Here is a 19,408-nt window from a genome sequence, read left to right as displayed (position 1 = left end):
TCACAAAACAATTCATGCACCATGGATTTGGCGATTATATATTTGCCATATATGCCTTGTTGTTTTGTTTTTTTTTCTCAACAAGACAAGTCTTGCCTGAAAATTAGTTAAAATCACTTAATAAACACCAAATTGTCATATCAGGAAATAACTAAAACTATTTTTGCTGAAACACACATTTTAAAAATGTGATTCAAATTACTCTAAAGAAATTAGACAACTGGATAGAAAAATGTCAGTTTGTTAACAATAATAAAATATTGCTTAATTATTTAAAAAATTTAAGTCTGGGAGGAAAGGCATGGGTTTCCACAGTTGAAAATCAAATCACAGCACATAGGGCAAGAAGGCAGATATCCTGAAATAAGAAAAACCTATTTATTACAAGAGGAAAGCGTGTACCTCTCTTCTTTGTTTATTTGGTCACCAAATCCCACTGTATTCACGATGGTCAATTTCAATCGAACGTTACTTTCCTGGAGTTCATATGTCTGTGCTTTAAGTCTAACATGTGGGTAAAAATGTGAGGATTCATGGTCTTCAAAATTCGTATTAAATAGTGTGTCAATCAGCGTTGATTTTCCAATTCCAGTCTCCCCTGAAAGAAATGCAGGTACATCTTCACAGGTGCACAGGATGGATGAAGAAAAACAGAACAGTAAACTCTTACAATGGTTTCATGGATCCCAAATATTTCAGATACTTCAAAGGCTGGATTGTCCCTGAAATAAATACATGCTAAGGCTGGTCCACTGAGTCACCAGCAGAGCATAAAAACGAATCACGTGTGCTAAGTTACTCAGAACTCTGAAGAAAGCACTGAAATGTTTAAAGAACAAACAAAAAGTTTAAAGCAGTAGAGCTAAGAAAACCAAAACCGATAGAATTTAAATAACTGGAAAAAAATCTGTAATCATGATCTTAAGTTGCTAATGTGGGCACCATGCTGCTCATGACGAGAAGGAAGCGAGCACAGGACCAGGAAGGAAGAATCTGGGGGCTTGGCACTTACCCACGCAGAGAATATTGAAGCAGAAGCCTTGCTGAATTGATCTGCTGACCAGCTGATCAGGCAGACTCTCAAAACCAACATGGCCAGACATGGCTAAAGAACGAGTGTTTTCTTTTTTTTGCTGAAAGGAAACAAAAACAACGGCAACAATTTTTTAAAGTCTTACTAAAACAGGATATAGGCACATTAGAGATAAACATCATTTATCAGAAAAAAATTAAAGACTTTTTGATCATTATACCTCCCCCAAGATACAACCGGTTAAGTTTGTGAGAAACCTGTGTCCAGACCCTCAAAACACATATTTCTTATTATCTTCCTATGATGAGAGTCCAGCACTACTTATGACATAAAAATATTTGATTTTCCAAAACAGGAAAATACTGTTGGATGAAGAAAACTTTACAAGCAACCAGGGATGGGAAGGCGTATTACAGACAAGTAAAACATAAGACGCGCACCAAAAGACGACAGAACAGCACCAGTAAAGCGCCAAAGAAGAAGTGACAGCCCCGAGTTCTGTATCCAATGAAAACACCCCTCACAGGTGAAGGCAAATGAAGACAGCTACATCTGCTAAATGTACAAATGACATTTACGAAATGGCCCGGCCAGAAATGCTAAAAGTTCTCCAAGAGAAAGGAAAATGACAACAGGTGGAAACTCAGATCTACAAAAAGGATGAAGACTGTCAGAAAGGTAAAAATATGGGTAAACGTAAGAGAATTTTTTGCTAGTTTTAATTTCTTGAAAATATAGATTGACTGCTTAAAGCAATAACAGTGTATTACAGGATTTATGATACATGGAGATGCAGGATGCATGACTGTGACAGCACAAAAGATGGGAAGGGGAATGGAGTTACACTGTCGTAAGGTTTCTACACTATACAGGAAGTGCTGCAACACTGAAGGCAGTGAGTGATAAGTTAAAGCCCACATCAATTACTGTTTAAAAAAATAAAAGACCAAAGAGGGTTAGCTAGTAAGCAATCATAAAAATACTCCATTAATCCAGAAGGAGGCAGGAAAAGAAAAGAAAATGAAAGAACAAATGGGACAAATGGAAAACACATGGCCACAAATGTATGGACACCAAGGGGGGAAGTGGTGGTGGGATGAACTGGGAGGTTGGGATTGACATGTATACACTAATATGTATTAAATGGATAACTAATAAGAACCTGCTGTATAAAAAAAATAAAATAAAATTCAAAAAAAAAAAAACGTAAAAAAAAAGAACACACATGGCCAGTTGGTAGACTTAAACCAGCTGCGTCTATAATTAAACAGAAGTGGCCTAAGCCAGCTGTCCAACAGGACAGGACCTTCCATGACAATGCTGAGCTGCCAACTGGAGCCACCAGCCACGTGCAGTCACTGAGCACCTGCACGTGACGCATGCAACCGAGGAAGGAACTTTTAAATTTTATTTAATTTTAACTAATTTAAATTTAAATAGCCACGTGTGGCTAGTGGCCACCATACTAGACAGTGTAGGTCTAAACATTTCAATTAAAAGGAAATTGTCAGACTGGATAAAAGAGCAAGACCCAAATATATGCTGTCGATACAGTAACCAACTGCTGATGGTAAAATTCATATGGGAAGGCAGAAGACTTAGAACAGCTAGAATGACTGTACAAAAGAACAAGCTGAAGGACTTACAGTACCTAATCTGAGGCTACAATCACCAAGGAGTGTGGTATTGTGACAATCTATTATTTACCTATTTGTCTACTTAATCAAAATTAAAAACTTAAGAGTTATCAAGGAATATGCAAGTCACAGACTGGGAGAAAATAGTATATATATGACAAAGCACTTGTATTCAGAATACATAAAGAATTTTGTAAGATTCAATAACAAGACAACCCACTTTAAAAAAAATGGGTAAAACACTTGAACAGACACTTCACAAAAAAGATAACAAAACAGCCGATGAGCACATGAAAGAGTGTGCAACATTATTAACAGTTATCAGGAAAATGTGAAGCACAACTACAATGAGATACCCCTGAACAGCCACTAAAATGGCAAAAATGTAAAAGGCTGATAACATCAAGCGTTGGAGATGATGAACAAAAACGGGAACTCTGATAAGTTCGCTGCTGCACATGCAAAATGGCACAGCCGCTCTGGAAGGCAGGCAGCGGTTTCTTATAAAGTTAAGTACACGTAACCACACAGCCAAAAGACCCCGCTTGCCAGCACCCAAGATAGAGCACCCATCCACACAAGGACTGACGCACGGATGGTCGTAGCAGCTTTCCTCCAAACAGTCAGAAGTGGCAAGAAACAAGCAAAGGCCCAACAACTGGCAAATGGATAAACAAGTTGTAGTGAATCCACACGAAGGAATCCTGAACGACTGACACATTCCACACGTGGAGAAATCTCAAATGCTAAGTATCTAAACAGTGATTTATTCACTGTGATTTCAGTTTCAGAAAGAAAAAATCTTTTCATATATTCTCATATATATATATGAACATGGATGAAGATGTCTCAAAGGGTAGTGACAGACTGTTGGGAGTGGACCTGGAGGTGTAGGTGAGAAAGACGAGCTTGTCACTGTATATGGTGAGAGAGTTCCCACGAGGACCCCAAGACTGCTGGCACTGGTGTACCCACACCTTCTGGTTATTCAAACGCTAATCTAGGTGCTGCGGTGAAGGGGTTTGACAGATGTCATTACGGTCCCAAATCAGTTAACCTTAGAAAGGGAGATTATCCAGGGTGGACCATTAAAAGGGACAGAGGACTTCCGAGTGGAAGGGATTTGAAGCATGAAGGGGCCCTGCCTTTCCAGTTCTCCTTGCTGTATGGGTCGCAAGGACCTAAGAATGATCTCCAGAAGCTGGCAGCAACCGGCCAGCAAAGAATGGAACTCTGCTGACAACCTGGAAGGGTCGGGAGGGGGGTGGGGTGCGGTCCCAGCTGGGAACCAGCAGCCGACCTCCTGCACGTGAGGCCTGGGTGGAGAAGCCAGGGGAGCCAGCCTGGCGCTCCCGACCCGCAGGCTGGGCGCTAATCAACAGCTGCTGTTTTAAGCAGCTCAGTCCGTGCCATTTGTTACAGAGCAACAGAAAACTAGTCCATGAACGAGTTGTGCCCTTCGAGTCCCTTTTACCAGGTAAGCCTGTTATCTCTGTGATTTAAAAAGAAGAGAGAATGAAGAAACACACTATGCTTCCCAGCTGGCCGTGAGAGCGTTCAAGAGGATTAGAACAGTATTTGTTAGAGTTTCTATTGGAAGCACAAAAGTTGAACTAAATGGCCTATAGAATCCCTCCTGGTTCTAAAGCATGTGATTTTAATGTCATGGAAATAAAAGAATCTTTTCAAAAATGTGGGAGTGGTCAGCATCATTTAATGAAGAAGAGGGGCTGGAGAGGATGAGGACTGAGCAGTGAGCACTCAGTGCATCACTCACTAAACAATTACAGTAGTTTCAGCAAAGCGACGTGTTAGAAGACAGATTAAGAGTAATTCAAAGCCTGCGAGGTGATAAAATAAAGATGGAACAGACTGCAACTACCAATGAGAGAACAGAGATAAAATGATGGCAGCTCGGTGGCCAGATGACCAAGTATCAGAACTGGGGGGACCTCAGCACGCGTTGGGAGGCAGAGGCTGCTGGAGCATGGAGCTAAAGGAAAGGGATCTCGTGACCCGTGCTCATGGTTACTGTTTTCTCTTTTAAAACACTGACAACTCACCTCATTCACCAAATTAAATTTACTCCCTCTTTCTAAATATAACTTTTAATACAAATTACCCAAACACATCCCTCCTGTGCAGGCACTCAGAAAGCCCTCAGAAGCACTAAGGTCTGACCTCGCACTCAGGAAGGCTCTGACAGGGCCGTCCCGTGGCGTCCCACCCTGTCATCATCAAGGTCTGTGAGGACGCCAGCTACAGCAGTGTCAGGCTCCCCCTGCCGGCCGTGGCAGAGCTGGAACCTGCATCTGCTTAACGTCAGGCAGGGTAGAGACGCTGTGGACAGTCGACAGGGATGCAGTTCGTCACTGATTTTTAACTTGGATCAACATAACGGTTAATTCATATTCAAGGTAAGTAGCAACAAAAGTCTTTCAGGTCTCTCAGTAGTTATTCTGAAACCACAGAGGCATCCAGAGTACAAGGTGGGTCTACTTAAAAGATATACTCACTTTCTCTTCATTGTCAAATACTTGTGAGGACATATGAGCTGTTTTTGTTGCCATGTGAGACTGAAAGAGCTGAAAAAGAAAACACAGATATTACTCCAAAAAACCCTATATCTAAGTAATGTACTTACATTAAAAAGGAATTCCAATATTGTCATTATCACCAAGCTTTGACTTGTAATCTACACAAGTGACTCATGTTTAAAACTGTGGTTTTCTTGCTGGAAGGATATCTGCACAGGTAAGTAATATGTGATAGTCAACACATGATACACATTATTGCACTTACACCCACACACACAAAAATGTAAAAATTATCATGTATAGAACCCCTACCACATGCCTATCACCATGCCAGCTCACAGAGTACATGCTCTCATTTGATCCTCAGGACAGATCTGAGCTACACACATTACCACTCCACAGCCTGCACAAGAAAATTAGGATTCTGAAAGGTTAAGTAACTCACCCTAAACCGTACAAGCCAGTAAGCTGTAGGCACAGGTCTACTCTGACTGCAAAGCTGGTGTTCGTCCTACTGTACCAAGTGTAGACTAAGTACTCAGTCACCTGTATGCAGGGAGTGGGGAACACAGTACCAGAGAAGCTGTGGGAATTTAATTTCCGAGCAACCGCCTCAAGGGCACTGCCGCCCTACTCTGGAGGGCAGTGCAAGGCAAGGAGGAAACGTGGCCTTTTTAAAAAGTAACAGGAACATGGATGTAGTAAGAAAAAACACAAACGGTGCCAATGAGAACACAGAGCAGAATAAGTGGGTTCCCTTCCTCCCCTGATTCCCTGCAACCTCAGCAGTGCTCTCCCCAGAGGCCACCTCCTGAGGGTAGAGGATGCGCGTGGTGGGAACGTGCAGTCTCTTTGGCTCACAGACATGGCACATAACCCATGCTCTGCAGCGGGTGTTTCCTTTCCACTTAATCTATGGTGGGGGGACTTCCCTGGTGGCGCAGTGGTTAAGAATCCGCCAGCCAATGCAGGGGACACGGGTCCAAGCCCTGGTCCAGGAAGATCCCACATGTCGCAGAGCATGCTAAGCCCACGAGCCACAACTACTGAAGCCCGCGTGCCTAGAGCCTGTGCTCCGCAACAAGAAAAGCCACTGCGATGAGAAGCCCGTGCACCACAACTACTGAGCCTGCACTCTATAGCCTGCGAGCCACAACTACTGAGCCCACGGGCCTAGAGCTCGTGCTCCGCAACAAGAGAAGCCACCACAGTGAGAAGCCTCTGTCCCACAACTAGAGAAAGCCTGCGCACAGCAATGAAGACCCAATGTAGCCAAAAATAAATAAATCTGTGACTCTGTTTAATAAATAAAGAAAGAAAGAAAGAAAGAAAGAACACTCCCTCTTAAAAAAAAAAAACCTCTCTGGTGCAGACTGTTTCCGCAGAATGTGAGCTGCCTCACTCCCTCTACAGGACAGCACTCTGTTCTGTAAACTACACAACATGCGGATGCACTGTCTTTAAATACAGTGAACTACGCTGCAGTGAACAGCTTTGCCCACACATGGGACGGGGGACTGGACCCTGCAGCAAGGGAGGGGCGTGTCTGGCGCCTCGAACCGCCCCTCCCCCCACGCTGGGCTGTGAACGCAACACCAACAGACACACGGGGCACGTCGGGACTGCGTTCTACACAACGCTAACGACCCCCTTCCTCTGGTACTTCCTGGGTAATGTAAGCTTTTGAAGACTGACCCTGGGACTTAACAGGACACGTAGCAAGTCCAAACCCTGAGCAGCCAACTAACTGAGCGCACTGTGGCGACAGGTGGCTCTGGCCAGTGGGAAGAGGCCCCGTATAAGAGCACAGCCAAGGCTCGGGATGAACACACAAGCACTGGCTGTGTTTTTACTATTTAAAAAGTGAAAAGCACGTAATGATACGAAGCCCACCAGAACTGGCCTAGTGTGGTTTTAACTGTACACACACAGCTCCCTGACTCCCCCTAGCCCATCACAGTGTGTCACACGAGCCAGAGAGCACATCCCCACTCTGAGCCAGCACAGAAGAGTGAGAGCAGAGGGAAAAGAGAGCAGTGGTCACGGCTACGCACACAAAGAGGAAAGACAGTGACACTGCGCTGGGCCAAGAGACGGCCAAGCATCAGGCAAGGCGGCATAAGGTGGGAGGACCCCTGAGCCCCGGAAGGGAGGCCGGTTTTCTTATCTGGATAAAGTCAACCGTGAGGGAAAGTTTGCTGGAAACACAACGCTCATCGTCTCTGGCGAAGTTACGAAGAGGCGAGAAGCCGAGCAGGGGCAGACGAGTTGTGGGCTGAGGCCTGGAGTGTCCGCCTGGGCTGGGACCTGCTGTCGGGACCCAGGCGCCCCCGAAGCTCTGGCTCAGGGCCCCGCGCAGGCCCAGAGGGAAAGCGAACAGAGCCTTCGCGCGGCCATCCGCTGCCGTCGGGATGGGAGCGGGTGCCGCCACGTCTAACTGAACTTCATCAACTACAGAACTCTAATGAAAATTAATCTTTATAAAACTACACTAAGAAAGTAGTTTTGGGGTTTTAATATAATGGAGAGCATATCAAAATTTTTGTGAAATGCTGCTTAGGAAGCAGTTTCATTGATGTGTAAAATTTGCTTAGAAAAAATGAGATAGGGTTTGTACTCCTTTATGATTAAACTTTAAACTTTGACTAATACAACCAAGGTTACGTTTCTGTCATTTATGTAAGTTCATATCAAATATCCACTTTTGTTTATTCATTTCCTGTGTTTCTGAACACCAGCCAAAAAGCTTACTTAAAATCTCTGTGGATAAATATTTTGATCGGGAAGTAAAAATGAGTCACATAAAAGTATTATAAATAGTTATTTTTAGTATTTTCCACTGGTACTACCTGACTAGTCAAATTTCCAAAACACATTTTAGAATGAAAACAGTTTTTAATAAATTAACAAGACATTATTGAAGGTAAAATAACAAAGGGACAAGAGTTGATCCAGTCCCTCTAGTGGCAAACACTAAATTAAAAAAAAATCTGGAAGTGGAATTCCAGTCTGCTCCACTACTGACTAGCTTCTTAGTAAATCCTATGCTGGGAACTGGGTCTCAGGAGGAAAAGACACGGCCCTTGATCTTAAGAACTTATCTCAGAGAAAACACAAGCTCATAATAGGCAATCAAATCTCATTCCAAGGCACCAGGGAAACTAACAAAATCACTATCTACATTTTTGATGACAGTCAGTAGCTTTTATTTTAAATACAAGCATACGTCATACATACACAAACACACATGTATTTAAATCTCTACACCTACATCCCAGAAAGAAAAACTTTATACAGTACTTTTAACTCCTGGCAAAGTCTAACAAATTTTTTTAAAGTTGTAGTATATAATGAATCACAGAAAAAATGCCAGAACATTTTGGGGAAGATCAGGTTCTCCACCTTCTTCAAAATATCAGTTTGAGGCAATGCAACAGAGGCTGCACACAATCTGTCCTGGGGTCCCTTGGAGACAGGTGGTAGGTGACCTTTTTCCTGCCGGTCAGTTATGGGGAAAATTCGGTGATTCTTTCACAACAGGACCCTAGATTTCCTGACGACTCTTCTGACTCTCCTGGAAACAGTCCTGTAATGCCTCATCACTTCTCTAGGTACAACAATGAGCTTTGGAGGAACAGAATTATGACTTGGGTTACAATAGCTTCATTTTAACTTCACTTTCCCACAGTTTTTATCTTCGTAAAGCTAATCCAAGAAATAGAACCACAGTTTTCAAAGTATCCTCTGGTACTGCTTGGAGTTCTTTAGGCCAAAAAAAAAAAAAAAAAAAAGTAAGAGAGAATGAAGAGCAGAGAGATCAAAATAGTTATCTGGGCCTATTTTATGGATTTCAAGAGATCCGCGTTCTTTGGCTTAAAACAATACTTTGAAAGATTCCACAGATGCATTATTTAAAATCATTTTATTAAATCTTCAGCTTAAGTAAACTTTAAAAGTAAAGTTAATATACTCATCTAAAATTTTCCTAAAAACAAGTAGTAAAATTACCTTATTCAAATTATACAGAAGTTGATTCTGAAAGTGGATACTAATTACAACCAGGGAAAAAAAGAAACAATCCAACTGAATCAATAAGACTGGGCACTGTCACGAGAAGCAACATGCTGGCCTCCTGTCCCTCCAAGACAGTCTTGGTCGAGGGCAGCTTAGGGTAGGCCAAGTTCCATCAAAATATCACTTCAATTTTACCACCATCTCCAATAAACATAAAAGTTAAAGGGTAACTACAAAGTCTCATATGCAGCCTCAAAAGATCATCAAGATGGGAAAATTCTTGAGAGTAATTCATATGAAAAAGAGTTAGGAATTTTAAGCTCAAAAGAAACCCTTACAGTAATGTGTATGTAGCTGCTTTAGATACAAATGCAATCTTATTTTGAAATTACTTTCCCCCACTTAATTAGAAAAGGAGTATTTTATGTTTATTACAGGAAAAAAAACACCCTTTCTAATTGTGTCACTTTAATAACACTACCATGAACACTCCTCCGTGGCAGCCAAACGGTGTGCCCCACAGATGTCCCTCCAACAAGAACTGCCCTCAGCTACACAGGATGCAATGAGCTGATGGCCTCCAGCAGCTGGGCCTGCAGGACTGGACCCACACCACACCTTCCCAGGCAGCCCTAGCCGAGGCCTGAGCGCAGTGCGGTGTCAGGACCTGGGCTCTTCTGCCCCACGCAGGCTGCCCTGGCAGGCACTGGGCTGGCCCAGACTCTGCTGGAGCCGCATGGCCTCTGAGGGTCTCTCTGTGGATTCTGCTTCCTCCCCTTTCTCCTCCAGGGTGTTACCCTCCCCCGCCCCATGACCACCCCCCCCCCCCCACCGCCGGCTCCCCAGTCAATCTCTAACACTCCTGGCTCTTCCTTGAGGACCCCACACACACCTGTACAACCATCGATCACTGTGTACATCTATCTGATAAGTTTTCTCACAAGAAATCCCTAGACTAATTACTGGTCAGAGGTATAAACATATTGCCAAACTTACATTTCCAAAATCAGTATAAAAATAAAGTATCATTTCATTGTATAGTCACCAATACAGGTGTTAACAATTTTTTAAGTGTCAATCTGTTAGGCAAAAACTGAAATCTTAATTTGATTTCTGGTATTCTGAACATTTTTTTTTTCAGGTTACTGGCCTAAAAAGTACATAGTATATTTTCATTCATCACCAGTTCGCGTTTTCCCATTTGCCTATTAGGGTATTCCTTTTTTGTTTCTTATTAACGAGAGCTGTTGGATGTAACTCCATGCTTGTCATGTGTATTACAAATGTCTTTTCTGGATTTGTCACTGATCTTCTTGGTTTCCATAGAGCTCAATCTATCAAGCTTTTCTATTATGGGTTCTTCCTTAAATGTAAGGCTTAGAAAATCTTTCCACACTCCAAGTTTTTTAAAAACATGAATCTAAATTTTTTCCGAGTTCTCTCATGGCTTCATGTCTTATACAGAAGGTTTTAAGCCTTCTAAACATTACTTTCTAGTTCTGTGTGAGGTACTTTCCCCCAGTGTTGTTGGCCTGTTGCAGCATCAGGGGACAGCAAAGCATATTCAAACATCTATAGTCTGTCTCATGGAGCTGAATCTCCCAAGGGAAAAAGCAGGACCCACAAATGAACTAGAGAGGCTGACCTGACACAACAAAGGGAAACTTCTGAAGGTCTCTAAAAAAAAAAGGTGTCTAACAAGATGGGCTGGGCTGCCCGGGAAGGATTCAGCTGCTGACCCGGGCAAACTGTGGCGCCAGTTCCTGCTCTGATCTTCTAAGTTCGCTTTCAACTCAGAATGTATGACCTGTGAGCAAGCAATGAGGAAAAGTATGTGATGTGATGGAGAATGAAGGATGAGTCACGGGAAACTGCAAGTACAGACAAGGTGGATTAAGGAAAGACAGAACACAACCACACCTAGTTGATACGGAAAGCCTTATTTAAATGATAATTAGACGGTTTGCATTCCAGGGAGAGGAAGTATGTCCCAGGCAGGCTAGGTGACAAGCCAATCAAAGTTGAGAAGTCAATTACGTAGGACAGGGGAAGGCAGAAGAACTCGTTTAAAGGACTTAAAATTGACAAGGAACATTTGGGGAAGAAAAGAATACTCAGAAATAAGTGAGAAGTCTATCAATATACATTGCTTTTCGTTTATTCCACAAATATACACAGTATTTACTAAAAGACCTACATTTTCAGGACCCCAGGCATTGAGGCTCAAAGGTCAATAAGTCATATCTTTGCGGTTTGAACTTGAGCACAGGTAGGAGACATGCATACAACTATAGACAGGGCACAGGAGTGGCTCGTGGTGAAATGACCCCTGCACGGCTAGAGATGGCACTGCCAAGAAAAGGCTTGAGCTGAGCCTTGAGGGAGAAATAGGAATTTTCCTAGTGAAGGAGAAAAGGACGTAAAGGAGTCAATGTGTGCAAAAGCATGAGTGCACCCCTGGCGTGGCTGGAAGCTGCAGTAAGTGCGGTGTAACCTAAGGCGGCTTCAGTTTAAGTGCGAGGAGGACGGCAGAACGCAGCAGGGCGGGACATTCCCTCAGCCTCCCGGTGAGGCCACGAGCACCTCCACGCCTTTCAGACAAAGGTAAACTGATAGGCCGCAGTGCTGAGCAGGAAAGAAAATTTGAGTTTAAGGTTCCTACGGCCCCAGATCCCTCAAGGAGCTTCCATCTAATAACCGGAATCTTTAGTCAAGTGTAAAATCAATCTAGGGTAATTAAAAACAAATACAGTGGTAGTTCCCATTTGCCTTAAAGTGTCCCCTGATTCCATAAGACTTGTACTCTTCCACATAGATAAGAGCACTAAAAATCCAGCCCAACTCACTAGGCCAGTCAGGTTCACTTTTCAGACAGAACATAGTTAATACTATACTAGTTAATACTATATTACTAGTAACAGTTTAGAAGTTATTATCCCATTTTTGTATAAGTCAGAAAAAGATAAATCTTCAAAAGGAAGGGTAAAGTTGCATATACTAACAGTCTATACTGAAATATTGGCCACAGGGAATATTTTTACAAAGATTAGAAGCAATAATTATGAAAATTAAGAGAAATTATATGTGATATTAACTGGCAAAAAAAGAATATAAGATTTTGTTGACACCATGGTTACAAGTAAAAATTATACATATGAGCAAGCATGTATAGAGTCTGATTCTAAAGGGAAGAGAATAAATATTTCCTTTTCTTCTTGATATCCATTAATATTATCATTTGGGCTTCCCTGGTGGCGCAGTGGTTGAGAGTCTGCCTGCCGATGCAGGGGACACGGGTTTGTGCCCCGGTCCGGGAAGATCCCACATGCCGCGGAGCGGCTGGGCCCGTGAGCCATGGCCGCTGAGCCTGCGCGTCCCGAGGCTGTGCTCCGCAACGGGAGAGGCCACAGCAGCGAGAGGCCCGCGTACCGCAAAAAATATATATATATATTATCACTTATGTGAATTTAGCAAAGACTAAAGTAGAAAAAAGAATATGTCTTCCTCAAATATCTATAAAAATGCATTTATTTAACAGATACGAATTGAGTGCCTCCTATATTCCAGGAACTGTCCGAGGCCCTGGGGCTGAATAACTTAATAAAATAGAAGAGAAAACATTAAGTCATTATGGAGCTTCCATTCCAGTTAGGGGAAGAACGGCAGAAATCAAAGTGAAACACGTGCTCTGATGTGATAACAGGGAATAATAAGTGCATCACAGAACAGCAAGGCAGCAGAGGGGGACGGGGTAGGAAATGAGGCGGCGGCACGGCTCAGGGGCACCGCTCTGAGCAGGGTGGTTGACGGCAGCTCGGCGAAGGCCGGAAGGAGCACAGGGAGCAGAGCGGTGAAGGGGCGCCTGGAGGAAGAGCATTCCTGGCAGAGGGAATGGACCCCTGCAAAGATGTGGCAGCTGTGTGTGCTCCTGGGTTCCCGGAGCAGCAAGCAGGCGAAGCAGCAGAGGGAGAGAGAGGCAGAGTGGTGCCGGACCTCACAGGGTTCCCGCGGCGTACTGAAGAACTTGGCTTTGAAGGGCTTTTAGCATAAAGAGACGTGAGTTATCTTTGTAGTAAAAGATTCATTACAGCTACTGTGTTGAGAGGACACTGAGGGATGGCAAGGCAGAAGCAAGGAGACAAGGTGCAAGGCTACTGCATTAACCCATGGCAGTCTGTTAGCGGTGGAAGAGGTGAGATGGGGGCACATTCTGGATCCACCTCGACAGCAGAGCCAATGGAACTTGCTGAAGGCTCAGTGTAGAATGTGGAGCGATGTGGAGAACGGTTCCAAACTTCCGGGCTTGAACAACGGGGAGGAGGGAGCTTCCCTTCCTGGAACTGGGAAGACCGCAAAAGGAGGGGTTAGGGAAGGCGGCTCTCCTTGGAACTGGAGATGCCTGCTGGACGCTCAAGTGAAGGTCCTGAGTAGGCAGCAGGATGCTCAAGTGGACAGAGCAGAGATACCCGGACTGGAGGTAACAATTGTGACGTCATCTATACACGGCAAGTCCTCAGCGCTGTGGGACGAGGTGAGTCACCCTGGGAGTGAAGGTGCTTAGAAAAGAGAGAGCTCCCAGAACCGAGCCCTGGAGGGACTCTGACACTTCAAGTTTGGGGCACTGGGAGTAATCAGTCCAACTGACTGAGAAGGAACAGTCAAAGAGGGTGAAAGAAATCCGGAGAAGTATGGAGTCCTGGAAGAAAGCTTTGGAAGAGAACGAGTACCACCCCCATTCCTTGACCGACCGTGTGCGGCTGCTTTCAGGACACAATGTACACAGAGACCACATGGCTCGCAAAGCCAAAAATGTTTACTATTTGACCCATTAAAGAAAATGTTTGCCAACCCTCGACCTAGAAGGATGAGCCGGTGAATGAATGGGGAGCATGCGGTACAGTCTGTCGGCAGCATCAAGGCCTCTTGAGCCGAGTGGTCACGACATGAAGGAAGACAACTCAGCACGATGCTCCCCCATCGCATTCAGCTGTGAGGATGCAGGAGTGGAGTCCGGCACCGCTTGACTGCAGGCCGTGTGGGTTTGCCGGGGGAGAACGATGAAGCGAGAGAGGCGGCTGAGACGTGCCATGAAGGGACAAGAGGGCGTGGAGGATGTGAGGGGAAGGGAAAGGTGGCGGGATCAGAGAACCGTGGGACCAGGAGCAGCTGGTGGAGTGAACAGGAAGAGGGGAGGTGTGGTCAGACTGAGATCTCAGGGGTGCCCTTATGGATGACGACAAGGTCAAGGTGCTCCCCACCGGAAGGTGAGGCTAAAGTAGTGTGGAGAGCAGGACACTGAAGGAGAGGAGGCGGGAGGCTGAAATGGGCCGCGATCACACAGGTCACTCGCTGGAGATCTATCAGGCCCTGCGGCAGGAGGCGTTTCAGAGGTGGCTGAACAGAGGCGGTGAGCATACAGTATGCCAGGCCCATAAGAGTCAAAGCCCGGAACTTTCCAGGATGGGAGCGAATGATGGGGAGTGGCGACCACCTCCCCCTCGGGGCTCTGTGCTGCCAGGTGTCCGTGAACCACAGGAAGCTTCCACACACAGCCCCCCGCTGCCGGTCCCCTCCGCCCTACGTCCCCCACAGAGGCTCCTCCTCTCCAGTCAAGGAGCTTCCGTCTGAAGAAGGCAAAGATTTCCTAGCTACAATACCAAAAGCATGATCCACAAGAGAATAATGATAAACTGAACCTAATAAACTAAAAAACTTCTGCTCTTCAAAACACACTGTTAAGAGAATGAAAAAACAAGACACATACTTGGATAAAAGATTTGTAAATCATTTATCTCATGAAGAACTTATGTCAGAAATATCTATTTTTAAAAACTTGTACAACTCAAAAGACAATAACTCAATTTAAAAAAACAGGAAAAATTTGGAACAGATGCTTCATCAAAGATATAGGGATGGCAAATAAGCACATGACAAGAGGCTCAACATCATTAGTCATTAGACAAATGTAAATTAAAACACAAGGTATCACTACATACCCATCAGAATGACTTAAAAAAAAAACTATCTGGCAAGGATGCAGAACCATTGTTAGTGGGAATGCAAATTTTGGCACAAACATTTTGAGAAACAGTTTGGCAGTTTATAAGGTTAAAACACACCGGGCTTCCCTGGTGGTGCAGTGGTTAAGAATCCGCCTGCCAATGCAGGGGGCACGGGTTCAATCCCTGGTCCAGGAAGATCCCACATGCCGCGGAGCAACTAAGCCTGTGCGCCACAACTACTGAGCCTACGCTCTAGAGCCCGCAAACCACAACTACTGAGCCCGAATAGGGGCAGAAAAGTGATAGAGACTAGGAGGATGGCTGCAAAGAAGCACCAAGGAATGTGGGGTGGAGGATGCTGGAACAGTTCTCTATTTTTCATTGTGGTTGTGGTTACATGACTGTATGTATTCATCAGAACTCATGAAACTGGGGCTATTTTTCATTGTGGTTGTGGTTACATGACTGTATGTATTCATCAGAACTCATGAAACTTTGTACTAAAAAAGTTAATTTCACTGTACATAAATTATAGCTTAATAAAAAAGTTAATTCTTAAAGATATAACAAAATTTTTTAAGTAAGTAATCAATACATGGGAAAGCAGTAGCTAACAAAAACAGAATATCTGAAGACAAACTAAATGATTTAGATGATACATGTATGATTATTTGTGAGAAGCAATAAAAAAGAAAATATTCAACAAAATATGCAATGAGAATAAAACAGTCTCTCCAATTGTTCAAATTACAATTAAGTATTAGGTTCTTTTGGCTCTCAGAGTCATGTGGAAACTGTAAATTATAATTCTTTTCCACACAACAGAATCTCTGTTACTATATGACAAGCAGCCTATCTTTTCCCGAAACAGAGAGCCCCTAGAAATTGTCTCAATGACCGAGGTCACAAGAGAGAAGGGTTAACATGACATCAGTGTAAATGTATGGCTTAGGAAGGCTGCTGGGATTTCCCTGGTGGCACAGTGGTTAAGAATCCGCCTGCCAGTGCAGAGGACACGGGTTCAAGCCCTGGTCCGGGAAGATCCCACATGCCGCGGAGCAACTAAGCCCGTGTGCCACAACTACTGAGCCTGCGCTCTAGAGCCCGCAAGCCACAACTACTGAGCCTGCATGCCGCAACTACTGAAGCCCGCGCGCCTGGAGCCCATGCTCTGCAACAAGAGAAGCCACTGCAATAAGAAGCCTGTGCATCGCAACGAAGAGTAGCCCCCACTCACCGCAACTAGAGAAAGCCCGCGCGCAGCAACGAAGACCCAATGCGACCAAAAATAAATAAATAAATAATAAAAATAAATTTAAAAAAGAGGGCTGCTGGAGCTAACTGCTTATGGTGGCAAGAGATACAAAGGTCGGGAGCACTAAGCAACTGCCAAAGCCATGTGCCAGGGCCCGGGCCAAAGAGGCCCCAGCACAACAGGAGAAAAACAAGAGACAGTCTGTTAACAAATTTTGAGAGAGTTAACCCTCAACCCCCAAAACGGAGATAACAGTACTCGGCTCATGGAGTTGGGAGGAGAAATGTGATAATGCAAGTCAAGCACTTGCCCCAGTGAATGCATGTTAGCACGGGGAGCATTCAGTTACCCCAGTGGTGTCCCAGACAAAAATATACCTTGAATACTTTAGTGTTTGCAAAGATCTTTAGAGATTACCAGACCACTAAAAAAGTAAAGATTCATCTAAAGAAGCTGAAAATAATGGTTAAAGTTTCCTTTAGTTTTTTAAAAATATACATTAAATTTTAAAGCTATTTTTTTCATGATTGGCAAATACAATTGAAAGGCATCTCGTGATATTTTAAGATTGAGTATACAGGCTGAGTCTGAGATGAAGAATCTTCTTCCTGCCTAAAATATTACTTCTCTGCTAATCCATGGCCACCTCTTCCTTTAATACTAAGCTCAATATTGAGTTTTGGCAAAAAGGCCTCACTCTTTATATAAATTTAAAACCAGTACAAATCACCATCTCACATATAGGTTGTATTTTCCAAAAGTTCATTTTAGTAAGCTTTTTGGATCTAGAATACAGTTTCCATAGAAACAACATTACAGTTAAGGTCCTGAGTAGGTTCACAAATGCCTTATTTAACCCATAATGTACAGACGATTTACAGTCTTAGACTAAGTTTTCAAATCCATCAGCAGACAAAGTACACCTGTTGCCCTATTCCTAGAAAAACTAACTCTAGATCATGCATTCTCAATGGGGGGTATCCCCTCACCACAAAGGTGGTAGAAATTGGTTCTTGGGGGACCAAAGAGAAAAAAAAAAAAAAAATCAGTGGTTTGTGGACCTCCAAAGCTCAATCAACCCTATCTGAAAAAATTTATTCTTTAGTACTGAATTCCTCTCATTAGGGAAAACTTAATTAATTGGATCAATTAATTTAATAAGACTAATTAAATGTTATCAATTAACTAAATTTGATTTAAATTTCATTTTTCTCCAGAAAGGGCAATAATGAAAAATGATAATTACTGCTCTAGACAAAGACTGAAACAGGCCACGTTTGCATGCAGCATTTCCCACCTTCCTCCGCAGCTCTCTCCACGCTGCCCTGCGCTCCAGTCTCTTCACCCAGGTTGGTCCTAAATCAACTGCCCACCTGTTTTCACTGCTAATCAAACTCCTTTCTCGGTTCCCGAGATCTCACCAGGGGTTAGGAAAGTGACCTCTGACTAACCTTCCCTAAGCTAGTTATACTTTCACAAGAGGAGACTTGGTGGGGACAACTCAATGCCTTTGTTTCTGAAGCCCTGAGTCACTGCCCTGGAGACTGAGCATCCTAGCTACCCATTTGCCAATGAGGACAATTTCCCACTTACACATACAGGATGGCCCCAGTTAACAACTCATCTTAAAACAAAGCTCCTTTATAACAAAGACATCTTTTAATGTTTGAAAATCATTCAAGCAATCCTGGCTTAATTAATAACGCAAAGTAATAGTCCAGTTAGTATACACTCAACTAAGCAAAAATATCACTGTGCACAACTTACATTTGTCCATGAAAAAACGAGTACAGACCACTCACAAAACATTTATGGTATCCATCAATATACTCTCTACCTAGCATTTCATTACTTATGGCCTCTTCCTACACATATCAATCACACTGTCTAATGAGAACAAAAGGACTCCTCACTGTCTCCATACACATGGTCTGAATAGAGGGAGGGCAGGATAACCTTGATCCGGTTCTTCAGAGGAGAGGGAAAGGAAACCAGAGAAGACGTCCCACAGTTCTTGCACCTCATCTTTGGTAAGCCCTGTGGTTGTGTGACGCCAGGCTGCCTGAAACTGGCTTGGAGGGGCCGGGGACCCCATCACACCTGGCAGGAACCTGCAGGGCCAGCTCGTCCTCCCGGTCCCTCCGCACACACACGTCTCAAACAGAAACTGCCTCTTCTCCTTTCCCCCAACCTTAACTCCTTCTTATGCCTCACGATGCATATTTTATTTTTTCAGCATATGTCATAATTTTAATACTTGCTTCAGTTGTTTTACTCAGGTCTGACAGAAAACAACCCTATTCCTCCTATATAATTTCTACTTCTGTTAATAAGTATTTCTGAAACACATACTTTGTGAACTAAATGATTACCATGCAACCTCTACTAAACTGCCATATGCTTACATTTCCATCTGTCAGTTGTCTCAGGCCTAGATGTCAGAGTATTTAGGATTGTTTCAACAGGAAAAGATTCCGGATGGCCTTAAATGGAACACGGCTGAGAGGGTGTATCTTTATCCCTCTCCCCTAACAGAGGTTCCACAGCCTCAGCCCTCCATGTTCATATGGCACAGCTGCCACTTCCGCTTACTTGCGTCTCCAAGCATCTTCCCTCGTAACACAAAGAAATGGGAGTGAAATTCTGACACCTAGGTTCATTTTCCTCCACTTCATTTCTCCCAAAGGCTGCATTTCAAAAATCTTTCACATGCTCTGTTTGACTCTACCTTCCTTTGTAGTCTCAATACCCGGTTCATTTTTTTAAATTTGCCCTAACAATTTAGTTATTCCATAATTTAAATTTTTCTAGTGTCAGAAAAAGCAGACTGAAAGAAATCTGAAAATTCTAGAATGTAGTCAAACATGGCTCCTGAGAGAATACGGTCACAATGTTTCTCAAAACAGATGCTCCAAACACATGGTCTACAA

General features: G+C 43.6%; 1 protein-coding gene across 1 annotated transcript in view; it reads right to left on the bottom strand.

Annotated features, from left to right (window-relative positions):
• SEPTIN10 (septin 10) overlaps window positions 1-19,408 on the bottom strand; it is a 52,882-nt gene that overhangs the window by 27,915 nt on the left and 5,559 nt on the right. The window contains exons 2-4 of the mRNA XM_065891389.1: window positions 5,187-5,255; window positions 1,013-1,133; window positions 403-598 (exon numbers count right to left, since the gene is read on the bottom strand). Coding sequence (XP_065747461.1) covers window positions 403-598; window positions 1,013-1,133; window positions 5,187-5,255 — 386 coding nt within the window. The remainder of the gene's footprint in view (window positions 1-402; window positions 599-1,012; window positions 1,134-5,186; window positions 5,256-19,408) is intronic.

The sequence above is a fragment of the Phocoena phocoena genome, chromosome 14, assembly GCF_963924675.1.
Source record: "Phocoena phocoena chromosome 14, mPhoPho1.1, whole genome shotgun sequence".
NCBI lineage: Eukaryota > Metazoa > Chordata > Mammalia > Artiodactyla > Phocoenidae > Phocoena > Phocoena phocoena.
This window is presented reverse-complemented; position numbering and strand designations above follow the sequence as displayed.